Genomic DNA, 27,355 nt, shown 5'->3' on the forward strand with positions numbered 1-27,355 from the left:
GGATGCAGAGAATATCGTATACTGCACACAAAACGAACGAAGAAGTGCTAAAACAAACATACCAACAAAGGAAACTAATGCCCTTAATAGTGGATCGACAACTATCCTTTTTCGGACACATAGTAAGGAAAGATAAGAAGGAATACCTGGCAAGTTGTGGAAAAATACCTGGTAAACGCGCCCGGGGGAGACAAAGAAAAACACTCATAGACCAACTGAAGGGCTTCACCAACCTAACAATCCAAGAGCTGTTTGAAAAAGCAAGAGACAGGGAGGAATGGAGAGAGATAATTCATGCAGTATCCGAAGCCTGGACCAGGCATGGAACCTAGAAGAAGAAGAACTGAAAGTTAGCAGAGAACATCGAAATAATGAAAAAATCTCTGGCAGAGATAACCACCGCACTTTTCAAACTTAAAAAAATGAAGAGGCGTCGAAAAAGAAAGCGAAAGTAGGGCTGTCTAGCCTAATGACATTGACAACAGTAAACCGGTGTGTAATTATTGCTTTGTTATTTAATATTTAATTAAAGAGTTTGCCTAAATAAGAGCATGATCATTAGATGAAATGAAAGTGGATGTGTTTCAATGTGAATTGGAAAATGACCTCTTGTACTTGCTAAGTTCGCCACTCCTCGTCAGCACTCTCGACTCTTCTCACGCTCGTGACTCCCGGACACCTCGTACTCGTACTCACTCATAGTTTTAGTTAGTCAATGGCACGGCACGGTAGTCGTAGGGTCTCTAGATGGGTCTAGTGAGAGTGAGGAGTGTGAGTGATTCTTAACTTGCCTAATTTAATTGGAGGATATTTTTCTAATGAAATGTTGAAGGGTTTGTTTTGTTTTGTCTTGTGTGTGTTTTGTTTTTTTGTTTTTTTTTTGTTTTTTTTTTTTTTGTTTTTGTTTTTATTTATCTTGTTTTGGTTTTTTTACAGAGAGAGAGACAGAGAGGGGGGGGGGGTGTTGTGGCTTGTTGGCGTTGGTCGATTTTGGATTGTTGGTTTCTTCTTTTCCAGCACTAGACTCTTGAAATTGAAAGTCATTGAAAGCAGGTTTTCAGAAGGCAGTGTCTACGTACACGGTAACCGGGCACCACACTAGACTCTTGAATGAAAGCAGGTTTTCAGAAGACAGTGTCTACGTACACGGTAACCAGGCACCGCACTAGAGTCTTGAAAGCAGGTTTTCAGAAGACAGTGTCTACGTACACGGTAACCAGGCACCTAGCCTCAGGATCTACGTACACGGTAACTGGTTTGCCGCTACAATACAAGCAATGGATGGACCTCGCTCTGTATGTGTGTGTGTGTGTGTGCGCGCGCGCGCACGCGTGTGTGTGTGTTATTTTTAAAAGTCAAACATTACAATTCAACCCATTAAAGGCGAGATTTAAGGTTACCGTGTACGTAGATCCTGAGGCTAGGTGCCCGGTTAGTAACGAAAATAATGATACCAAAATATCTGCGCTATTCCTCTTTATAACAAAGTTATGCATCTTTAATTGAACCCCCCTAAAACTTTTAGTAAAAGCGAACGGCAATTTCAAGTCATAACGTTCTTATGGGCGAGTTGGGTCACAATTTGACTCCCACTGCTGCTGCTCACAAAGCTGCCTAAAGTTACCATGTATGTAGACACTCTGTTTTCAGAAAGCTTTTGATTCACAGAAATTTTCCTTATACATAGGTTTGCTTTGCTTTAAGTTCATTTAAACATTTTTACTTTATATTTTTTTATAGTTATAGGTTTAAGTTTTTTAAAATCTTTATTCCACAGAAAACATGGCTTGTCAAGGAGCTTTAAGTGGATTGAAAATTGGTCAGAGAGTTTTTTGTCCAAATGTTATGAAAATATTAACAAGGACATCCTCCCTAAGTGTTAAATTCCCATTACACAAATCACATACCGTCGTCTGCTTTGAAGAGGATGCAAAGAATACTCAGATAAGATCGTTACACTTGTTCACCCCTTGTTACAACAAGCGACTACCAAAAGGTGTTCCACAGAAAAGGGTAAGCTTTTGTTGTTGACAATAAAAACAAAAAAAAATGATAATTTATATGAACAAAGTCATTGTTTCTTTTCTCTTTTTTTTTAAAAACCCCAATGACTTGTTTTCATTATTGATGTATTTGTTTCATTTGTTTGGTTTCTTTTGTTTTGTTTTGTTTTTAGTGGGAGTTGGGGAAGGTATTTATCTTTTAGTAATTAGCTTGCTAAGATAAGTTACAATTTTCTAGTTGTCGTTGGTGTGACTCTTTACTTTGAGGCAGATGAGAGCTGGAGGTAGAGAGATAGAAAGAGAGAGAGAGAGAGAGAGAGAGTTGTCAATGACCACTTTTCGTTGCCTCATCAATCAATAGATTTAGATAGTTCAAGAAGTTTGTGTTAAGCTTCCAACATTGGTTGGAATCTATATGAAAGTCTGTTAGATTTCATAGAACTATACCACCAATTAATATCTATCTTTCATAATACGATCAACTGTCTAAGACAGACAGTTATTTATGTCAGTTCCCTTACACAAATTTTATTGGCATTCATGATAATAAAGAATTTAACCCACTAAGTATTTTTTCAGGCTCCTCTCACTTTTAAGAAAAAGGCGAAAGGCAAGAACAAAGTGGAAGTCTACCAGAACATGACAATTGCAGCTTTGGCTGAAGCTATGAATCGGTCTACAGGTAACATTTCAATTGTTTAAACTGTTTGTGAGTATGAATGTCTATAAATATGAAAGTTTGGAATGTATGGAAAGGCTTTGAGTTTCATACCTGATTTTGTGTAATTTCATCAGCATTAACAATCATTTTTTCATGTCATGGCAGTGAATGGAATGGATAAGCACTAGTTAGTCAGTCATTTATTTGAAGCCCATGGAGAATGTTAAATATGGGGTAAAATGCATGCCATATATTACTATATATTTTATATTATTAATACTAAGGGAGCATGGTCATAGGTTCTTTTCAGAGTCATGTCTTTAGATCGTCTCAACAATTTGTTCTTTTTAAGAAACCTGCTCACTCTAATATATATTTCAATCGCTCTAATGTCAAGAATTTCTTGAATAATTGTTTTGTGGGGATTTTCTCCCCCTCTTAATTGGCCTTTTTTATGTTTTCATTTTTAGTGTTTTGTTTTGTTTTTTGAAGATCTTGCTATTTTTGTGATCTAGGTATGCATTTTTGAGAGTTTGATTTCTATTTAATTTTCAAAATTTCAGATCATGTATATGAAATCTTGATGTACATACCAGATACTGATGAGTATGATGAAGATGATTCAGGTTTGTCTGAAAATGTACACTTGTGACGTTTGATCTTTATTTTTCCTTTTCAATAAATCTGCTCTTTTCATGAATTTTACTTTAAAATATTTACTATCCTTTTTTAATTTTCTCTCTATTTTTCTCTCTCTCTCTCTCCCGCTCTCTCTCCCGCTCTCTCTCTCTCTCTCTCTCTCTCTCTCTCTCTCTCTCTCTCTCTCTCTCTCTCTCTCTCTCTCTCTCTCTCTCTCTCTCTCTCTCTCTCTCTCTCTCTCTCTCTCTCTCTCTCTCTCTCTCTCTCTCTCTCTCTCTCTCTCTCTCTCTCTCTCTCTCTCTCTCCTCTCTCTCTCTCTCTCTCTCTCTCTCTCTCTCTCTCTCTCTCTCCTCTCTCTCTCTCTCTCTCTCTCTCTCTCTCTCTCTCTCTCTCTCTCTCTCTCTCTCTCTCTCTCTCTCTCTCTCTCTCTCTCTCTCTCCTCTCTCTCTCTCTCTCTCTCCTCTCTCTCTCTCTCTCTCTCTCTCTCTCTCTCTCTCTTCTCTCTCTCTCTCTCTCTCTCTCTCTCTCTCTCTCTCTCTCTCTCTCTCTCTCTCTCTCTCTCTCTCTCTCTCTCTCTCTCTCTCTCTCCTCTCTCTCTCTCTCTCTCTCTCTCTCTCTCTCTCTCTCTCTCTCTCTCTCTCTCTCTCTCTCTCTCTCTCTCTCTCTCTCTCTCTCTCTCTCTCTCTCTCTCTCTCTCTCTCTCTCTCTCTCCTCTCTCTCTCTCTCTCTCTCTCTCTCTCTCTCTCTCTCTCTCTCTCTCTCTCTCTCTCTCTCTCTCTCTCTCTCCTCTCTCTCTCTCTCTCTCTCTCTCTCTCTCTCTCTCTCTCTCTCTCTCTCTCTCTCTCTCTCTCTCTCTCTCTCTCTCTCTCCTCTCTCTCTTTGTCTCTCTCTCTCTCTCTCTCTCTCTCTCTCTCTCTCTCTCTCTCTCTCTCTCTCTCTCTCTCTCTCTCTCTCTCTCTCTCTCTCTCTCTCTCTCTCTCTCGGATCGAAGACAGTGGGAATATGGTACCGAAGTTCAATATAACAACTGTAGGAAAATCGTCACATTCATAACAATGCAAACAAATTTTTCTTATTCAGATTTGGGTTTTTTCCACATAAACTCTTTGCCATATCTATAAAAACTTAAGGATATTTTTGAACCAAATTATGTATTGTACATTGCTTTTAAATTTAAGTTTGAAATTGAATTTGTGTGTTGGGTTTTAAAAGTTTACTTATTTTGAACTGTTGGGATTTGAATAACATTTTGTTATTTATCTTGGTTGTATTTATGATGACTTGTCATTCCCTTTACAGAATTAGACATTGATGTAATACAAGAAATTGTCAAAAAATCTGGAATGGCACCAAAATTTGTTGTCAAGAAAATTGATAAAGTCGAAATCAACAAAGACATAGTCAGACAGTGAGTTCAATAGAAAAGTATCTTTTTTTTTTCATTGTGAAATTGACATCTGATTTAAATTTTGCCAAGACTTTCATTTTTCAAATTTGAATTTTATAAATATTTTTTATAGTATCTCTGACAGAATGCAGTTGAAAATTAGAATTACAATATATTAAGCTTTAAAAATCTTCCGTCTGACTCTTGGATTATCAGTTTTGAATAAGAATTTTGATTGCAATACAGCATTGATAGGTGTTGATATGACCTGAAGACAGAGCAAATAACAAACAGCATGCATTTTATAGTATGGCTAATCTAGTTTCTTGAAGTTCATATAGACCAAACATTATAAAGTTAGTTGTTTATAAATCTGCCATCTTCAGTTTTGCAAAGGATTTGAATCTCTTATGATGGCGATATAATAGATAACTACTCCATGGTCGTTATGTATTAATATGTGTCCTTTTATTTTAAATTGTGGTTTTTGTTTTTTTCTATTAGTTGCATAACCACTTAGGACATATTTAGACCTGTGCAACATTTACTTATGCTACCAACCAGTGTCTCTCTTTTGTCTCAGAATTACAAAGTTAAAGCATTAATAGTCCTTTTTGGGGGGCTCATATTATATACGTAAGAATGTGAATTCCAAGTCTTTCGACTCATTTGTTTGTCAGTTAATTTTCGTTGTTTATGTTAATATAATTTTTGTTGTTGTTGCTGTTAATTCATTTATGTATTTATTATATTACAGCTTTATCACGTATGATTTCATCATATTCATCCTCTAGTCAGTCAGTTTCTCATTTACTTTAAATAATGTATTTATTTTCAGAGACCCACCAGACCCTAGCGTGATGGTCAAACGTCCCCCCATTGTGGCTATCATGGGTCATGTGGACCATGGCAAAACCACATTACTCGACAGGCTAAGGGATTCCAGGATTGTGGATAGGGAGTTTGGGGGCATTACTCAACATATAGGAGCTTTCATAGGTCTGAGACTCTTTTTAACTACTTACTTTTATTATACTAGTGGAGAACCCGAAATATTTGCGGAGAAATAAAGGCTATAATGAACGACAGTCATCTATTATATTTCTATTGTGTTGTGGAAATAAACATAGATTCTATATAAACAAATAAATATTTAGTTAAAATTTAAGATAGAAGTTGTTTTTTTTTTTCATGATAAAAAGTTGTTTTTTACAAAGACAAAAATAACAAGACAAAACAAAAAACAACAACCGCAAGCAAATGTAGTGAACAAATACTGATGATAATGATAAGATCATAATGAAAATACCAATTTGTTTTGGAGTTTTTTTTGTTTTTTTCTTGTTTTGTTTTTGGAGGGGGTTGCACAAAAAGAAATAATTTTTTAAAAAATTAATTAAATGAATAACAAAATATCTACTAACTATAACAATAATAAAAATGATCCGCTTTTTTTTTTTTTTCAATAAAATAATTTTTTTAATTTACAAAATTGGCCACTCTAGGATTTGAACCCAGTATCTTAAAGGCTAGAGTCTGACAGCTTAACTGCTACACCATAAAGCCACCTAGCAAATTAAGATATTTAATCATGTCTTTCTAAAAGGCATCTCCAACAGGGGGATAAGTGGTTAAGGCATTGCACTGTGACCCGAAAGTTCAAGTCTCGCTTGAACCACTTTTGGTTTTTTCCTTGGGCAAGATTATTAACCCCCAATTTGCTCACTTGGACAACACGAGTGATTCTTGTTGACATCAGACATCTTTTTTGATGGATTATCTATATTCTTTCAACTTTCATGGAACCCCTAGGCAACAGGATCTAATGGTGCCGTTGCAAAGGGCGTAATTTGATAAAATTCTAAAAGGTTATTTTAACCTTGGCTGTAAGGAACAGTGTTGATCCTCAACCTTATTTTGTTTTAATAATAGATACTCCAAGTTATGGCTTTCAGACTCTTCTCCAGCTGGTGTGACTCAATATAAATATAACTCAAAATAATCTTTACCTTTACCTTGTGCGGCTATGTGGTCTAGTGGTATGACACTAACCTTTGTATTGGAAAGTCCAGGGTTCGAGCAGCTCTTAGCGCTGCGTGGAAAAGGCTCTTTATTCATATTCTCTCACCATACTCAGGTGTAAAGTGAGTGCCTGGTTGTTAACAGCATTGTCTCTGGTCTCTGTCTAAAAAAATATATTTTAATAGCGCCTAGCAGTTTTTTCCTTCATGTTAAGTGTTGCTGTTAGTTAGGGACCCCTTGTAAAGGACTTTGAGCATATTTACTGGATATTGCACTACATAAAAGTGCAAGTTTTTGTTTTTTTACCAAATTAAAAAAATTTGTTCATGTCACTCAATCGTTAGGGTTGAATCAGACAATTTTGCTTTATGTTGAGACAATTATGAAACATGTTATTTTTTAAATACATGTTGGAAAGCTATTCAAATTCACACTTAACATTGATTCAAGAAATCTCTTTTTTTTTACTTTACATGTGTCTTTAAAAATTGATTGTTTTATGAGCAGTTAACCTGCTGTTACAGTGGTCTCTGATAATAAGCACAGTCCTCAGGAATTAGGCAGAGCTTATAAGTGGGTTTTGATTTTTTGTGTTGTCAATGTCCCAAATGTCCAATAAGTCAAAAATATGTTTCCTCTCTGAGTTTCTATAGATGTATGCACCAGACTGCATTCTGAAACTGACAATGTGTTATTCAAATCTTTCAAAATATGTTTTCTTCAGGGGTTGCTTTATTGTGTGTGTTTTGCTTGTTTGTTTGGGTTTTTTTTGTTATACCAATGTTTTCATAAAATTACATTATGCGATAACATGCGTTTGGAGCAAGGCATTAAGAAGTTTGTAATTTGTTGCTAAGTCTGATTATTCTGTGGATAGACTCTCTTTTTTGAGCTTCTATTTCTTTGGACTGGTCCCAACTCTGTTCTTACAAATTTAGCTGAATGTAAAGTCTAACGGTTAGATTGATTCATGGCTGCAGTTTGCTCTCATCCCTCTCCTCACCCTCTACAACCACCACATTATACTTCCTCTTCTCCTCTTTCTTGTTCTCCTTCTTCTCTTTCTGATCTTCCACCTCCTTTTCCAGTCTTCCTCTTCTTCTTCATCTTCTTCTCCTCATCCTCCTTTTTCTGCTCCTCCACCTCCTCTTTCTTCCTAAAAGTTGTCTTCGTCCTTTGCAACAGTAGCTCTCCCCTTCCTAGCACCACCTCAAGCATCAGATTCATGTACAAACAGACAGTTCCACCCTAAACAATAGAACACATGTGTGTCATAGCCCCAACCCACCCATCCATATCTCTCACCCTCAAGCTGTTTTTCAAAATCTGCCAAAACCTGCCTATGGTTAATACTGTAGATTTAATTTCAGACCTGCTTTCATCACACAAATGCTAACCAATAGAATGGGTAGTTTATGTTTCATGCAAGAGAGTTGATAGAATAGGTGGGTGTGGTTAAATCTGTAGAGCATTTCAATGGTTTCTCAAAATCAAGTTTATTGATGAATTTAATCGATTTATTTTAACATTTAAAAAAAGATTTGGTAAGAAAAATGAGTTTGCTTGTAAACAGAATCAATTTGAGTGAGCGTGCTTATAAAGGGGTTAATTCATATGGTAAAAATTTGTAGTTGGAGTGTGCTTAAAATCTGAGTGCTTATATGTAGAGACCGCTGTATTGAACATATGTTTAGACTTTCAAAAATATACAGGAGACTTCCACTATAATATAAAAAAATACAAATCAACCATTTTTTTGTTTTTGAATTGTATAGAAAATGACGCATCACTTGATAGATTACATGGAACTTGTAAGTTTTGAAATTTGTTTTATATGACAATTGAAATCTTAAATTAATTGCCATATATCTTTCCTCACATACTATGATTTGCAGCTCTAACCAGCATTGTTTATCCCAATAATTATCCTTTTCAGTTGGTTTAAAAAATGGAGAGTCAGTATGTTTTCTGGACACTCCTGGTCATGCTGCATTCAGTGCCATGAGGTCACGTGGTGCCCATATGACAGACATAGTTGTTTTGGTGGTGGCAGCAGATGATGGGGTCATGCAACAGACCTTAGAGTCTGTAGGATTTGCACAAGATGCTGGGGGTCAGTCAAACGCTTTATTGTTTTTCAATATCATTCAATAGATAATATTTATCGATGAAAATTGTCCTTAATAAATGCAATTTTATAGATTAAATATTGACTGATTTTAATAATCCATTTCTAGTAAAATCAAATGACAACCATTATAGTCTAAAGCAATAGCGTTTAATATATGTATATATACAAGGGACTTTCAGGTCAGCCTGTGATTGAACAGGGAAATGTTTTTCTCATTCACCTACAATTATCAAAATTGCCAATATATTAAAGTGTCTTGTAAGTATAAGCTAACCTGTTTTGTTTATTTTAAAATTAATAATAATACTTTATTGCATCCAAAAAAGGAAATTTTTTGTACAGACATGTTATAATTTACACAGTAAGATAAATATTTACTGGAAATATGATGTATATATATAAATAAGGAGCGGTTTCACAGCCAGATTTGTGCTTTATATATGAATAATTTCAACACTGTAAAAGGGTTAAAACTGTCACTATAAATTGAAATTTTAAAAGATTGCAAAACAAATAAAATAATATTTCCATTATTTGGAAGTAAAAAAGCCAAAATAATTATATCAAATTATTATTGCATGTTATTATAAAGCCTAATACTGGCCGGCAGAGAAGATTTTCGGTGTCTCTCTGTTTTAGTTGAAATAGAGAAAGGGTGACCACTCCTTCCTGACATAATAACTAATGGTCTTAGTGGATTATGTGTTCAATTCACAACTGTAAAAGCCTAAATTTTCCATGAAAACTGATAGGAGACTGAGGTAAAAAAAAATTATTGCAAAACAAATTTTACTTTCATCAGGATTTCTTTCTGCTTAGAATTCAATAATTTATATTCTCTTCTTATTTTTCACCTTCCAGTTCCTATCATTGTAGCCATCAACAAGATTGACAAGAAAAATAGCAATATTGTAAGTTTTGGTTTTAGAATATGAAGTGATATATTGCAAGTCAAATAAATGTGAAATGATTCACTTTGGTTATCCTTCCTGATTTTATGTAGAAGAAAACATTTATTCTTGTTTCTATAGCGTATAAGAGACAATAATAATTCCTTGCTACCATTTGGATCAAATATTAGTCTATAGCAGTCACCCCGATAAAATCAGGACTGTCGCAATTTGGCAACTAGAGGAAATGGGTGAGAAGGTCTGTTTATATGTATGGAAATGACCTTGCATGTCCTTTTAATGGCCCCAGATTATGATTTTTGACCAAGGAACAGATAGATAGAGAGTATTTATTGTAAGTTTTAATGTTTAGCAATCTTCAATCTATATTTGATTATACATTATTTATAGTAGTCCACACGTACTGTCCTTTTTGGGTCTTGAGTGTAGCACGTGTTAGGGTGTCCCGTTTTAGCTCTCTGATAAGTTGGCTGCTATGTTAGTCTATTACAAAGTACTTTCCATCAGATCTATCAGATTCATCCTTCCATTCATCGCTGGGTGAATTGGGAGGGGGGGGGGGGGGGGGAGAGAAATAATCTTGAATATTGAATATTTATAGGAAGGGAATTATACCTTGTGTAGTGAGTGCTCTACTCTAAGCTAATGGGACCTCCAAAATTCAGTTTAATTTTATCTAAAAGCCAAGAATTTGATATTTCCTTTTTAAAAATCTATATTTTCAAAATAGTTACCAATTCATTGCAAAGTACCTTTTCCTAGATTGAATAGACCCAGCTATCCAATAACTGTTGGAAGGACAGAGGGGTCTGAAAGAGAAGAACAATTTTTTGATCCTATCTGGATATGACACCAGTCTGTTTTCGTGTGAGCTATCTGTATCTCCTATAACACCTGCACTAGAAACATTACGTCAGGACGTAATAACAAATCGATATAACTAAGCACATCTAGGGAGTATATTTTCATCTTTTTTAACCACGTTCACTCCACTTCACAAGGCTGTATTTCCCTCACAAATTTTTATTTCATACCTGTACCTAAATTTTCGTTTCATACATGCAAGTATTTGTGTAAGTCGCCTGCCAGATACCATTTTGTACACGTCTCTTACTACTATATCTCATTGACTCATGAGTCAAGTGAGGTATTGTGCATGAATTCCTGTCACTGTATTCCACTGTCTCATTTTCAGTAAAACTTGACTTTGTAACTACACTACAAGATGTTATATCCTTCTGTCATCTGCAAATAAATAAATCTCCATTGAGTAAGAGCCAAATATGATAGGAGCATGGGTGAAAGTTACTCAATGATATTAATCCTGCAAAGGCAGGTGCTCAGAAAAAAAAATCCTGCAACTACAACTACCAATAAGAGGAAAAAACAGAAGTGCGGTTAATTATATAAATGCCGGTTTTTTTCATTTTCGAATTCCGGCCAGACAAAAAAAAACGGCGAGACCTCTTTTTCAAAAATAAAAATCCGGCCATGCCGGATTTTTCCGGCGAACTTTCACCCATGGATAGGAGCTTTTTCATTTAGCTAACGAATTTAATTTTCATATAATGCAAAATAAATTTGAAATCTATCTCCCTTCATAGTCGGGGGAAATATTTTTGGCAACATTAACAAATTGCTTTTATTCTGGCTCTATAACATATTAAATGGGGAGCATGAATCAGCCTAGTTAATCCACAAATACTCAGAACATTCATCTTTTTTATCATAACTAGACTATCAATTTTCACTTCAGGAATTAACTAAGAAAATGCTTCTTGAACATGGAATCCAGCTGGAGGAGTTTGGAGGCGATGTACAAGCGGTCCCAATTTCTGCCCTGAAGGTGAAAAATGAATGCAAATGTATTTTCTTGATTTCCCTCCTTCCTTTCAATCAAAGTGTGCATTTTATTTGGCATAGTGAACTTTATTACATGACTTAAACTAAAAGTTCTATAAACATTTAATACTCATTCTAAAAGTTGACAAAAAGAACAGGGAGTGAAATCTTGTCAAAGGAGAGCTTTGATTAATAATAGAGTAAAATAAAAAAGTGGATAACATATTATCCATTGCAGATTGTTTACTAATCCACAGTCTGTTACATTGATAATTTGCGAATTTTTTCTTCTTTTTATTTTTTGTTTGTTTTTTTTGTTTTTTGTTTTTTTGTTTTTCTTGTTTGTTTTTCTATTAAATTTTCTTTTTTTATTTATTCTATTAATTTGAAGTGATCATGCATGAAGATTTATTTTCATTGTCAACAATATTATTCCAAAATCAGGTGCAAGTCTAATTGAAATTAATCATTTATGTTCAAGTCGATAATTTCTTTAATTTCAGTCCACGAATGTGGATAGCTTGTTGGAAGCGCTTGTGACACAAGCAGAGATGATGGATTTGAAAGGTGATCCCACAGGAAAAGTGGAAGGGAAGCTAGTTGAGTCCAAGCTGGATCCAAAGAAAGGGTAGGGATCCGAATGTAACAGCATCACAAAAAAAAAAAAAAAGAAAGAAAGAAGAAAGAAAATAAAACATTAAAAAAATTTTTTTAAGAAACCTACCGATTTCACAGCACCAACAAGAGACGAAATGGTAACGTTCAACTGGTCTTTAGCTCAGATAAATAACTTTCTTACTAACAAGATGTCGGAATCCACTGGAGTTCATTTAAACTAAAAGGGATTAATTCAAATTAAATATATTTTCTGTTTTATAATTCATATATATTCTCTCTTCTAGGATGGTTATAACAGTTTTTAAACTTCTATCTTGTAGAGCCACCTTACATATTGATTTTTCCAACAAATACCAGTCATTGTCAGTTTATTTTAAATATAATGCTCTTTGTTCTTGTTTTGATTTTTGATATACAGACGTGTTGCAACTGTGATAGTTCAAAGAGGGACACTAAAGAAAGGTGATATTTTGGTTGCTGGGATGCAATGGGCAAAGGTATGTTATAATATCATAATATTAATGATTCATAGATTTGAATGATAAAACCTTTCATTTCACACCCATCTTAAAATGTATTGACATTTTTTAAAACGAATATACCTGAACGGAAATGCTGACAATAGACCTATTGACTGGGCTGCTTTGATTAAATTGCAATGAATTATCTAGTTGGCCTTTTTTACTTTCCTGTTAATAGATTACCTGAATATTTTTTTGTAAAATTTACAATTGATAGGATAGATGATATGGTGACATACTTTTTTTTTCTTCTTTATTGGTACTCTATTAGATCCTACTTTGGTACTCTATGAAATGAAAATTCTTGATTCTAGATCTACAGACATGGTATTCAGAATTAATTATTATTATAACATGAAGAATTCCCACTACTTAAATGGGTAATCTCAATTTTAAAAATACTTGAAATTTTGAAGAAAAAAATATCTATAAAGCAATTAGCCTATTGCCCATTTTACTGCAGCATCTGGTCAGTGGCAAATAACAATGTAGAATATTTTACTGTGTGAAATGGACATGGTTTGTACCTAATTAATCAAGATACCTTTTTTCTGATGGTTCTATAATCCATTATCGTCATTATTCCAACTATTTCAAAAATTAATAATTATTGTTTAGCCTTTTTAAAGTAAATTATAAAGATTGCGGTCAATAGAATTATTATTTTTTTAAATACAGATATCAAATAGTCAACTATTCTAAATTCTTTTAAATATTCCTTCTAATTTCCATTATTTTATTGTCACAAGGTGAAAGCAATGTACAATGACCAGGGTCAGTTGGTAAAAACGACAACACCAGGCATTCCAGTGGAGGTGATGGGATGGAAAGGTCTGCCTGCTGCAGGGGAGGAAGTGCTTCAAGCAGACTCTGAGGTAGATAGTAGTTATAACATCCTTATAGTACAGTGCAGCACAGAAGTTCTAACAAGTCAGGAACAGACCTATTTAATTTGTTAGAGATTTGAGTGTTTTAGACATGTCTGTATTGTTTTTATTTTTACAAAGAAAATGAAGAAGAATTTGAGGAAGGTAAACGTGGATGGTTTTGGTAAGGTCTCATTATAGTATAGTGAGGTGCATTAAGTGTGTCTTGTCTAATTCAGAGGTGGAATAAGGTTCTGCTTTGTGTGTGCTATAATAAGAAGACAAAGCCAATGAGTCGCATTGTTGATTACACACTCAGCATCAGACATCTTTGCCTACTAATCACTTATCTCCCTCTCGCCTCTCCTCTCACCCAATCTTCATCATCCCCCAATCACTTGTTTGATTTTAATGTACCAGTAGCAGCCTCAGGCTATCACTACCTCCTTAGTCTCCCACCAGTACTGGTACACATTAGAATTAGAGTAAGGCATTACGAGCATAAGACATTGGTCAAACATGCTTTACTCACCCCTCTCCACACACACATACACTCACTCACTCCAAATAACCACATGCATGACACCTCAACTAATACATTTAGCACCACCTGGAGAGGGATGGCCGCTTTTGTTTCTGTTCAATACAGACATAGGCAAAAGAATTTTATCAACAAATGCAAAAGTGAATGTCCAGTTTGTTCGCAATTTCTGTGTTGGCCTCTGAAAGTGATCAGAATTTTCATGTTGCTGATACTTTGAATATAAAGGGATTAAAAGGTGAAATGAAACTTGTTCGAGATATCCATTTTGCACTGTATATCATTGATTAATCTTTCATATCTATGCTCTGAAATTGTCATTTTCCATGTAAAAGTTGCAGTATCTGATGGTTTCACAACCATTCCACATTTACTGACTCATGTGGCAAAAGTTGTCATTTTGTCAAATTCTCTGTCATGTATCCATTTCTATTTTTTTATTAGCCCTCCTTTGACAGTTATTTTTTTCTCAACAGCTTCTTCCAGTATTGTTCTTACAAGAGTTTGGTGGGTCTTCATGTAGGGTTTCTTTTTATCAAATCTTATTGTAGTTCATGACTCGACTCTGTAGAGCTTAGTTGCAATATTATAGTTAGAATTGCGAGTGTGTGTATGAAGGGGAGTTGGAGAGAAAAGAGAAATAGAGAGAGAGAGAGGTGACTAAATTATTTGAGTTTGTGTATGTGTTGGGGGGGGGGGGAGTGTCAAGTGCACTTTTTAAAAAGTTCCTATTCAAATTCAGTTCTTTTGATTGGTTAATTAGGTCTTGTTACTTTAACTATGCTCATTTTTCCCATCTTTCCAAACCACTGTTCCATATCTTGAAATGATTTACACAAAATGATTTTGCACCAAGACTATATTATTCAAAGCCATTCAACTCATCGTAGTGATTTTGGAATCCTAATTGACAACTATCAAAGGACAATTAGAATCATGCTATGTTTTTCTAATATAAGAATTATGGTGACCAACAAATTTATTGCTCCAGCTGTCACTTAGAAAAACAATATGATAATTACTGATGTGTAGAAGGGTGTGTTTCCCATAGTGGTTACAAACAAGTCAAAGTAGAACAAAAGTGACATTTAATTTAAATCAAAAGCTTATGTATAGGATATAATGAAGCATTATTATTTTCTCTCTCATAAAATAGTCACATGCGCATACTGTACTCAAGTGGAGACAGAGTATTGACTTTGCAAAGAAACAGCAAGAAGATGCAGCTTTGATTGAGCTTCAAAGACAGGAACATTATGAATCATACAAGGCTGTCCGCGATGCTCGGAGAGAATTGGGACACCGCAGAGCAAGAGTTGGAAAGAAAACAAAAGAGATTATTTCCTTACATGATGGACCATCATTTTCAATGTTGTTGAAAGGTGATATTTTCATCTGAATTTTTTTTACTGTTGTTTTCTTTTGTTATATGCTTAATTTTCTCATTTCTGCTTTCTTATTAACATATCATTAAACACATAAAGAGAGGGTGAATGGATTGCTCCTGAATTACATTCGAATTTTGGAATGGATTTGATGGAATAACGAAAGTGGAAAATTGGAGGAAAGAAAAAAACAGGTGTACAAGATAAATAACTGAAAATTTCTGATGTATGATACAGTTATTATGAAGGGCCTAATTGTATTTGTAGAAAGTGGATTTAAGAGTTGACAGTATCGATTTCTTATTTTTTGTGTGTAAGATATAAACACTTGATTATATTATTGGATATTGTGTGAACTTGGTGTAATGGTAACTTGTGTGTCAGATGATCAGAAGATCTGACTCCTGCCAAATTAATTAATTTTGAAAAGATAATTTCCTATTTTTTCTGGCTGTACCTAGCTTTGTGTCATACTTACCAATTGTCTATATTTTTAATTGAGGGAAAGATACACACACTTTACTAGTATTGAAATAGTTGTGGTGTTTTATCTCATTTGATTTTATTTCAGGTGATGTTGATGGATCTGTTGAAGCTATTACCGACACTCTGGCCTCATATGACTCCAAACAGTGCATCCTTGACATAATACACTCTGGTGTGGGTCCTGTCACAGAATCTGATGTAGAATTAGCTGCTTCATTTGATGGTATTTGTTTTTTATTCCTTATTTTGAAATAAACTGTTATTGCATATTTTATCCAGATATATGCAATCAACTTGTGATACCATTAGTTGAGCATTTGTTCATGTTTTGCATATGTACAAGCAGCAAGCATGTATTAAGTTAATTGTAATGAAGATTAGATCGATTGTACCAGGTCTAATTTGATCTGTGATTTAATTAGATATGTCATTGGACTTTTGTTAATTTAAAAAAATTAGTTTGGTCAAGTATATAGTGATCACTCATTTGATTAGAAAATGCAAGGTTAATGTGCCAGATTAATTATGATCATTGATTTGTTCAGATAAGCTAGATTGATTATGATAATATTCGGCTATGTGGTCTTGTAGTATGATACTTGCCTTCAGATCAGAAAGTTCTAGGTTCGAGTCTCGAGTGGAGCATAGTCGAGTCCTTGGAAAAGGCTCTTTACTCACATTCTCTCACCATACTTTGATGTAAAATGAGTACCTGGCCGTTAACAGCGTTGTCTCTGTCCGAAAAAAAATTGTAATATCGCCTAACATGCGTCATGTCTCATCTTACACATGTTAAGTGTTTCTGTTGGCTAGGAACCCCTTGTAAAGTGCTTTAAGCACATTTCGTAGATATTGCGCTATATAAAAGCTCAAGTTTGTTTGTTTTTTTGTCTGATGGGAGTTTTGGGGGTTGTATTTTTTTTTTTTTGTTGTTGGGTTTTTTGGTGTTTTTTGAGTTTAAAAAAATCGATTGGATTAATTATACCATGTTAATTGTGATCGATCAGCAAGTTGTTACAACGGTTTATGCACTTATCACTGTTGCCTACTGTCCTCTTCATACCAGGAAAAATCTATGCCTTTAATGTTGGTGTACCACAACGGGTATCTGCACTGGCCAAAAGTAAGAATGTCTTGATAGTGAGCCACAACATCATATATCGTCTCTTTGAAGACATCAGAGATGAACTTACACATAGACTGCCTTATGTTCATGAGGATCTGGTTGTAGGTAAGATAATTGTTTTGGCTTTTTCTTTTCATCATTAGAAAAATAGATTAGTGGTATGACACTTGCCTTCAGATCGGAAGGTCTAGTATTCAAATCCCACTCTGAGTAGCGAACCAGGATGCGTTACTGAAATTGTTGCAGTGAAAACACTGGAGAGTAGGCGGAAAGAGAAATGCCTCCAACTTCTCCACAAGAAAACAGCAGTAACTCTACCATTAATACTTTACAAAACAACACTGTACATTCAAAAGAAATTAACAGTAAGTTCATCATTCAACACGCAGAACCAGCACATTTAAAAAGAGATTTTTCCAAGAACCATCAAGGAATGGAACACTTTCCCACCAGAAATCCTAGAAATTACCAACAACAAATTTGATCAACCAGCAAATATTTATTTTTCAATTCAATGACACAATAATGGAGTAAGTCACTACATAACCAGTGATGGGTAATTCACCTTTTGCAGATAAAGACGTTGAACTTGAATAGTTGAGTCCTTGGGAAAGTCTCAGTACTCACATTCTCTCACCGTACTCAGGTATAAAATGAGTACCTGTCCTTAAACAGTGTTGTCTTTGTCGGAAAAACACTAGTAATATCACCTAACAGGCACCATGTCTTGTTCTACATGTAATGTAAAGCATTTTGAGCATATTCAGTGGATATTGCGCTATATAAATTCTAGAGTTTTTTTTTTTTTTATTCTGCTTTTTTTTTAACAGATGCTATCATTTTTTTAAAATCTATGCAAACAACCAAGCATGTTTCCGAGCAATTGTAATCACTTAAAACACACCATACCAACTTAAGCTCTTTATTTTGACACAGGTGAAGCCAAAGTTCTACAAGTGTTTCAGGTCACATTGGACAAAAAGAAAACCTATGTGGCTGGAGCTCGGTGCACAAATGGCATGATATCGAAAAAGCATGGTGTGAAAGTCATACGAAACGAAAAGGAGGTTTTTACAGGTAAATGTGAAGAAAAAAAAGTGTAAACTTTATGTGAACGGCCACCATAATATTGTATCATGTGAGGGTGAAAAAAAAAAAGAGTCTTATTGTCAACTGATTCAAGTGTTTCATTCTTTATTATATGGCATATTTTACTTATTGCTTTGCCATCTTTCTTTTTATGTTAAACTTACTTTCTCTCTCTCCCTTATGTGACATTAATTTCTTAAATGTGATATCAAATTTCAGGAAGCATCAGTTCATTGAAACATTTCAAAGAGGAAGTGGGCTCCATCAAACTTGAGATGGAATGTGGAATAACCGTGTCAAATCCAGATTTTGCTTTCATGCCTCAAGATGTTGTAATATGCTATGAAGTCAAAGAGGTGTCACAAGAAATTGATTGGGATCCAGGATTCTAATCTCTATGTAGTCTCTGCTTTAAATTATTTAAAATATATAGGTTTTTATTGTTTTATTGGGATTTGTTTTGTTTTTTGTTTTGTTTTTTTCTCTTTTTGTGTGTGTGTGTGTGTGTGTGGGGGGGGGGGGGGGGGGGGGGGTTGTTTATGGGTTTTTATTTGGTTGTTTCGTTTTTTTTTTGGGTTTTTTTTTTTTTTTTGGGGGGGGGGGGGGGGGGGAGTATGTTTACCTGATAAAGAATTGAAATGTTTGAAAATCCAATAAAGGATTTAAAACTTAAAGGTCTTTTTTTAATTTTCTTTTAACCCTTTTTACAATTTTTATTAAATCTTTTTACATATCAAACAACAATGTGTGATTCTGGTTGAATACACACATCATGACCCATAACAATTTACTCATAAATTTAAAAAATGAAATCATTTTGTTTTTCGCTTTAATTTTATATTGTTCAAAACGCTTTCAAGATTCAGCAATGTCTAGATGAAAACACTCTGCAAAATTACAGAATGGTAATCATTTTGCAATTAGAAGATTTGGTATTAGCATAAACATTAGTACGATTGGTATTTCCAGTAAAGATGTCTTCCAAATCGCTTGGATTTCTTTTTCAACGTCAACCAGCAACTATTGTATGCAAAAAAAATACCTGCATAAGACACAATACTAATCATATAATATGCACCAGCAGTTATTTTTTTCAATTCAATTCAAATATTTATTTATTGTCGGCATTTTAAAAATGTTTCATAGATAATGTAGTCAGGCTAATAGAAGCCTTTGACCGACATAGGTTTTAACACATAGTGCATAAAAATACATAGTAATACATTTTCCTTTAAAACATTCCCTCGTCAAGATTCCAATCATGACACACAAAGAAAAGTAACATAATATTATATATATATATTTATATATATATTATATATATATATATATATATATATATATATATATATATATATATATATATATATATATATATATATATATATATATATATATATGTACGGTTAGATTAATTACAAATATTACATTTGCATGGCTGGCCATTCCATGAGAGGATATGATTTTTGAAAACATTAAAATTTGAAATTTTCCTGATGTGCTCGGGAAGTTCATTCCAAAGCACAGCAGCAGAATATCTGAAAGATCTTTTGCCATAAGACGTTCTGACCCTTGGAATATCAAGGAGGTTTGAATATCTAAAATTGTATCTGTTATTTTTCAAAATGACCATATCAGATAGACAAGGAGGAGCAATTTTGTATAAAATTTTAAACGTTTCCAAAGCAATTGTTCTCATTTGTCTTATTTGTAGGGAGGGGACTTTGGCCTTTGAAAGTAATTGGTCGTAGGATTTTTTGTCATCTTCATAAATAAAACGCAGTGCTCTTTCTTGTATCTTTTCAAGTTTATCACAATTAGTTTTAGAACAGAAATGCCAAGCTAGTGGACAGAAATTGAAATTTGACAATACAAAATAGTGAAATATTGTTAACTTGTTCAATTTTGAAAGGTATTTTCCAAGCCTTTCTAAGACATTTAATTGCTGAGAAGCTTTACGGCAGATGGTTTTAATGTGTAAATCAAATTTTAGTTGGTAGTCTATGTCGATCCCTAGTAATTTTACAACTTCTTCACATGTAGTACTTGCAGTTCCAATATAGAACGTGGGTTTCTTTGTGTGTGTTTTTGTACCTACTGCAATTGCCTGAAATTTGTCCGGGTTTGCTTGCATACAATTTATTTCGAACCACTTGATAAGAATTTCACTTTCATTTTCAATAGTTTTTAAAAGCATATCGAAATTTGAATGAGAATATGACAGGATATTATCGTCAGCATAATTATATAATTTTCCTCTCTGATAAAGTAAAATATATCATTTATAAAAATGTTAAAAAGTAATGGTCCAAGAATTGATCCTTGTGGAATGCCTTTTTTAATGCCTGCCCACTCGCTCACAGCATCCTCTAACTCTAATTTTATTTGTTGTTTTCTTCCGCTCAAGTAATTTTCAATTAAATAAAGAGCTTTTTGTTCTAGCCTTTTTGTTTAATCTGATATTTCTAGCTTTATTGGTATTTATAACAGTTTAATTTAATTTCTTTATCGGGTAATTATTTTTTTTAAAGGAAACAAACAAAAAAACGCACAAAAAATACTCATACACACATACTATACAAACAAACAAACACACACTTACATGGCAGGTGGTTACCTCATCTTGATATACGGACTGGGACTAAAATAACAATATTGTATAAAGGAATAAATGGCCTTATAGATGTACCAGTAGATCATTACTAAATTAAGTCCAGTAAAATACAAACTAGGCAGTTATTCTTTTCCTTTTAAATATATTCCTCCCCTACACGAGTTTATCAAATAGAAGGGAGGGGAGGGTGAGCAATTTGACAAAAGAAGGGGGGGGGAGCGCAATTGACCACTCCATAGAAAAGGAGGGAGTGCATTTTGGACGTTTTGTAAGAGATATGATGTATAAAATGGTTTTCTTTCAATCAGATATACTGCTAGTAAAATAAGAGCGACGGCATAGAGAGTATCTTTTTCAAAATGATTTAATTATATAAGTTGAACAACTTGTCATGGTAAATTTAAAGTTAAATTGCAATCGGGACATAATAATTGTTCTTTAACTTGTTTCACTTCTATTGCAATCCCTTACCCCAAGATTTGAATTGATGGAAAGGAGGGGGTGGGGGTGCAAACATTTCTGATAAATATAGACTGGGAGAGAGGGGGGGGGGTTGTTGAGTGTCTATTTGATACAGTAGAGTAGCGTTGACAGTCATCTTTACTAAAAAAAAAAATTCCCATAATACAGTGTGCTTTATTATTATTGACACATTTCAGGTTTAAATAACTCGAGAACTGTAAGATTTCATCAAACATTTTTTTGCCATATGCAGAATTTATTAAAGTTTTGATTGATATAAGTTGTGACACTGTGCACCCTTCGGTAGCAGAGCTATTACGTCATCAATAGAAAATGGTAATTTTGACATAAATCGCAATTTATTTTGGCTTTGTCCGACAGGTTTCTCGAAAATTTATTTCATTTAACATGTCAATCAGGATATCATCTTGAAACATCGCCTTAGCGGGTGGTTGGATGGGAGCATCACCCTTGAATCATATACCTATGATGTTCGTATGGGTGTACGATCCGATAGTGATGTCGTTTCTTCTTCACTTTACTAGCCTATCCTGCTTCTTTGGTTTGTGATTGTATTTTTGACAGGGGATATTTTTTTTCTGTAAATCTTCTGCCTGTTTGTTCTTGGTTATTTATAATTTAGCTTATGATATCTTTAGGTTATGATTTTGATTTACATTTGTACTATTTTTGTTAGATTGCTTGTTTTTTTGTTTCAGCGGTCTCTCATATAACCTCAATTGTGTTAGAAGAGACCTAAAGCAACAAACAACAACAAAAAACATCGCCTTAAAAATTATTTTTGTGTATGACGTCATCACTGATTGTTCTGATGATTACGATAGCATTTTGAGGTTTGACCATGGCGTACGCCATGCTTTTGACGCAATGATGGGAACCCTTGGTGAGGGCAGTTTTATGAAAACAAAACAACGAGATGGCAGAATGGCTGAAAACAATGAGGAAGCTATGGTTTCATGAAACTGGATCAATAACTCGTGTGAGGAGGAAATTTACGAAACACTTCGGAAGAAAGACCCTGCTTGGAACGTTATTCTAGTCTGGTATCTTCTTCTTCTAGGTTCCATGCCTGGTCCAGGCTTCGGATACTGCATGAATTATCTCTCTCCATTCCTCCCTGTCTCTTGCTTTTTCAAACAGCTCTTGGATTGTTAGGTTGGTGAAGCCCTTCAGTTGGTCTATGAGTGTTTTTCTTTGTCTCCCCCGGGCGCGTTTACCAGGTATTTTTCCACAACTTGCCAGGTATTCATTCCTATCTTTCCTTACTATGTGTCCGAAAAAGGATAGTTGTCGATCCACTATTAAGGGCATTAGTTTCCTTTGTTGGTATGTTTGTTTTAGCACTTCTTCGTTCGTTTTGTGTGCGGTATACGATAAAAATGTCTGGTATAACAACTTAAAAACAAGTTCAGTCACCGGAGCAGTACCAAGAAAGGTCCAATTTCCTGGCCTCCAAGATCACCTGTCGAACCCCACTTGACTTTTTTTTAAATGGGGATTTGTGATGAGCACAGTGTTTAGAAACACTCGTGAGAGACATGTTTCATCTGAGATATAAATAAGAGAAACCGTTTGTTCTGTCACGTTACTAATGCTGCAAATGACAAAGGACGAACTGGAAAGACGCTTGCGGCTTGTCATTCAAAATGGTGGTGGTCACGTGAAGCTTTAAATCGGAAAATTGCGTAAACACTCGATCACAAGTAAAATTTCAGAAAACACTTTAATACTTTAATAAATTTGGATTTCTATGTTGAAAACCAAATTGAGAGAGTCGCATCGTAGCTGTTCTTGTGTTATTCAAACCTGAAATGTGTCAATGATTAAAAACAAATACACCGTAAATTTCGATCTAATTTCACAATAACTCAGCACTAAAGGGCGCACAGTGTTAAAACACATATCAACCAAAACTTAAATAAATTCTGCACCTTTGGCAAAAACACGTTTGATGAAATCTCACCATAGCTTTGGAGTTATTCAAATATGAAATGTGTCAATAATTATTTTAAAAAACAAAACACACACACACACATACACACACACACACACACACACACACACACACACACACACTATGTTCCACTCATTGAAAAACTTACCTGCTGGTATCGAGGTTCTGAGCAATTTAAATACCTTCAAATAGATTTTTTTTTTTAATTTTTGTTTGGGGGGGGGGGGGGGGGTGGAGGATTTGCATCAGTAATGCGCAATCATATGAAAAAGAAAAACAACACAGAACACCCAATGTCATCGAAGGCTAAATTGAAAACTGCGTTCATGATATTCGACAGTGGATGCCTTTTAATGTGAATAAAATTAAGCCCTCTTGCAACGATCCCGTCGCCTTGACATTCCATGAAGGATGTCTGATGTCAACAGGAATCACCCATGTAGTCCAAGTGAGCAAATTAGGGGTTAAGAATATTGCCCAAGGTAATAGCGAAAATGCTTGAAGCGAGGCTCGAATCTGGGACCTTCCGGATCACAATGCAATGCTTTAATCACTTGGCCACTTCGCTCCCTATAATATGGCTTTTAATTATCTTAAATTAAAGGATGATTAGACTGAACTAATTATCCATAAGAAGCAAGCTGAAATGTTTATTAATAAGATAACCGTTGGATCAACTATCATTCACAATTCAAAAACTGAAAAATCAAGGATTCTTCATCGACGAAAGATCATCTTTCGAAAAAATGCCAAATCGTTTATTATTATAGAATTAGAAACCTCGTGGATGAAAAATGTACAAGACTGGACGCACTTGTAACTAGCACAATAATTGATTACTGTAATTCTCTGTTTGGCCTCCCCAAGTCAACTTTGACAAAAAATCCAAAAACTTCAAAACAAAGCTGCTAGAAGAATCATAACTGAGACATATATTATTAGAGAAAAGGTAAAAATGGAAAGGCTTCTTGTGGGAACGGTACAGGCAATGGACGTTTCGAGTATATACCCTTCGTCGGCACAACAATAAACAAAGGAACGTTGAAAACAAAATAAAATGGAGTATGAATTATGACGTCTGTACTAAAGGGTGGTTGGAGTTTGAATGAAACAGCGTGGCGTGGGTTTGTGAGTAGAGAGTCCGTAGGGTGTGTTAGGAATGATAAGGGCAGGTGAGCGTATGAGAGACGGGAACTTTCTAGAAAATAATGGAAGATAAAAGACATAATGTAAACGTTATATTATAATTAGTAGTAGTAGTAGAATAAATAGTAGTTCTAGTAGTAGTAATAGGGACAATAATGGTAATAGTTATAATAATAAAAATAAGAAGAATGTTAATAAAAATAATGATGATGATAATAATAATAATAATAATAATAATAATAATAATAATAATAATAATAATAATAATAATAGTTGTAGTAGAACGTTGTTACGGAGGCAGTCTGGGGAGTTGTTGGAATGGGCAAGTCGAGTATCGAGGTGAATGGAAAGTTGAGTAGATAGCTCGTAGAAAGATAGGCAGATAGATAAATGGAGAGGGGGTGGAGAGTAGTGCGGGGCGGTCCTTGGCAAGCTTAAGGACCACGGTCCTACGGTCCTTGGGAAATGAAGACCGCAAGGACCGGTCCTTTTCGACATTGAACATTCCTGAGAGACTGTTGGAAATTCGAACCGGTTTGACCTTTGAGACCGTGGGATCGTTCATTCTTGAACCGTTAAAGACCGCTACACGATGAAAACCGTGGTCTACAGGAGTAAAACACACGGAGTAGTCACACTCATTTCAAATTGTAACCTAATTAGAGAAGAGGGGTGATGCCTTCTTTATTTGCTCACCGTACTTCATTGTTACTTCGATAATTTAATAAAATTTGAAATTTATCCCCATTAACGGAGATAATGGCATCGCCCAAGGCGTTGATCGAGTTGTTCGTGGCGTTGATACACACACGCAACTCCTACCCCCCCCCTCCCCCCCCCCCCCCCCCCCACACACACACACATTAGAGGGCAGCGAGCATTGAAGAGTAAGAGAGAGACGTGAAGTTATAATAAGAGGGGGTGGATGAGGTAATAAGAGGGGTCGATGGTGACTTTTCGCCAGATCTAACAAACTCAGCTACCCATTCATTGCTGAGTAGACAGGGATTCAGAAAAAAATCGACTGCACCCGGGATCGATCTCTGGCCCTTTGCGTATAAAGAGAGTGCTCTATCAACTGAGCTATCGGGGTCCCCAAATATTCTATTGGACTTTTTTAAAATTCAGACGTTATAACTGGGTTTTTTGGAAGGAAGAAACTAATGAAACTCATATTATTTGATTAGTAAAAACACCAAACGAAATTTTAATATTATTGTATTATTTTAAATGACAACACTGCGATAGAAAGGAGTGGTGACAAGAGATGGACAAAAGAAAACAAAAAATCGGATTTGCTACTTGCTAGGTTCGACACACACACACACACACACACACACACAAACACACACATCTTTTGTAGTCACATACATTTCAAACAATAACCCATTAGAGAAGAGGGGTCATGCCTTCACCATAGATCATTGTCATTGCGATCATTATGGTGTAGTAAATTTTGAAATTTACCCGTATAATGGAATCGTCCAAGGCGTGCGCCTCCTGTTCCCCCCATCTCACACACGAAAGGGCGGTTTGCGGAGTGGAGGTTGGTGGTCGTCTGTCTGTATGGTCGTCTGTGTCGTTTAGTGTATGGCAAAGGGGGGTGGGTGCGATTAATTAAGTGGGATGGGTGGTGATTGGTGGAAGATAGGCAACCGAAGCAACGAATCGCTGGGGAAGTAGTAGGCTATGGCGCGAGACCGTAGGACCGTGGTCCTTGCAAGGACCGCCCCGCACTAGTTGAAAGGTGATAAGAAGTGAGGACCGCCGCCGGTCTTCCCCTCTGGGACCGGTCTTCGGTTCACAGCTAAAAGACCGTCGGACCGCGGTTCAGACCGGTCTTCAGCGCGGCACTAGTGGAGAGAGATAGAGAGAGATGACATCAGGTTGATAGCTAGCGTGGCTCAGCTTTACGGTCTTTGCTTCTACCCGAAAGGTACAGAGTTCGATCACCTGCCGCTGCGCTGTGTGGCCTTGAGCAAGTCGCCTCGCTTAGCTCAATTTGCGGCGCTGCTCTGCGCCTGGGTTATTCCAGTCTTCCCTGAACTAGAGACAAATTTCCCATATGGGATTAATAAAGGGAATTATTATTATTATGTATTAAATGGGTAAATAAGTAGACGAATAGATACAATAACAGGTGAAAACGATAGCTAGCGGGAAATATAGATGGATAAGATATTATATAGAGTTGTATTAGTGATAACATAAACAGTAGTGGTGGTGGTAGTTTTAGGAGTAAGCAATCCCACACAATGAGCACGTAATTGCATAGACTAGATTGGCAACACCGGAAAAAGGCTGGATGACAGATTCCTGCAGCACTTGTGCGGCATACCGAACTGCAGACACAGCAGTAGCCAGACACTTCAATCTGCCTGACTACTGCAATGTACAGTATGTGAGCGCGCGCGTATGTGTGCTCAGTTTATGTCATTCCGACACTTCCTCCCGCCGACTTTGGGAAACTCACCTTATCAAGCCACTGGGTACGCGGACTCAACACCAAAGTTGACCATCACTAACATCCACATCGCACACCCCCTCCTACAACCTTAGTCTTATCTTTGAGCCTTATGGGTCTCGGCATCACTATCACTCATACTCCTACAGTTACTATTGCTACTGCTGCTACTGCTTTTGCTACTACTACTACTACTACTACTACTACTACTACTACTACTACTACTACTACTACTACTACTACTATTACTACTACTACTACTACTACTACTACTACTACTACTACTACTACTACTACTACTACTACTACTACTACTACTACTACTACTACTCTGCTCCTCCTCCTCCTCCTCCTCTAACTACTACTACTACTACTACTACTACTACTACTACTACTACTACTACTACTACTACTACAGTCCACTCCGGATAATCGCAACACTATGGAATCAGCAAAAATGTTGCAA

The 27,355-nt window shown here is 35.5% G+C and overlaps 1 protein-coding gene across 1 annotated transcript; it reads left to right on the forward strand.

Moving 5' to 3' along the window:
- Positions 1–210: 210 nt before the first annotated feature.
- Positions 211–18,727, forward strand: LOC144962901 (translation initiation factor IF-2, mitochondrial-like). Its single transcript, XM_078896288.1, has 17 exons — positions 211–492; positions 1,778–2,013; positions 2,583–2,685; positions 3,228–3,290; positions 4,603–4,711; positions 5,529–5,689; positions 8,649–8,825; positions 9,705–9,754; positions 11,511–11,600; positions 12,100–12,224; positions 12,633–12,711; positions 13,485–13,610; positions 15,299–15,524; positions 16,099–16,236; positions 17,080–17,244; positions 18,076–18,216; positions 18,448–18,727. Exons 2-17 carry the CDS (start codon positions 1,783–1,785, stop codon positions 18,618–18,620), a joined length of 2,157 nt encoding a protein of 718 aa, XP_078752414.1. The 5' UTR covers positions 211–492; positions 1,778–1,782; the 3' UTR covers positions 18,621–18,727.
- The last annotated feature ends 8,628 nt before the right edge of the window (positions 18,728–27,355 follow it).

Source organism: Berghia stephanieae, chromosome 1 (genome assembly GCF_034508935.2).
Source record: "Berghia stephanieae isolate SIO BIC M18660-M18661 chromosome 1, UCSD_Bste_1.3, whole genome shotgun sequence".
Classification (NCBI taxonomy): domain Eukaryota; kingdom Metazoa; phylum Mollusca; class Gastropoda; order Nudibranchia; family Aeolidiidae; genus Berghia; species Berghia stephanieae.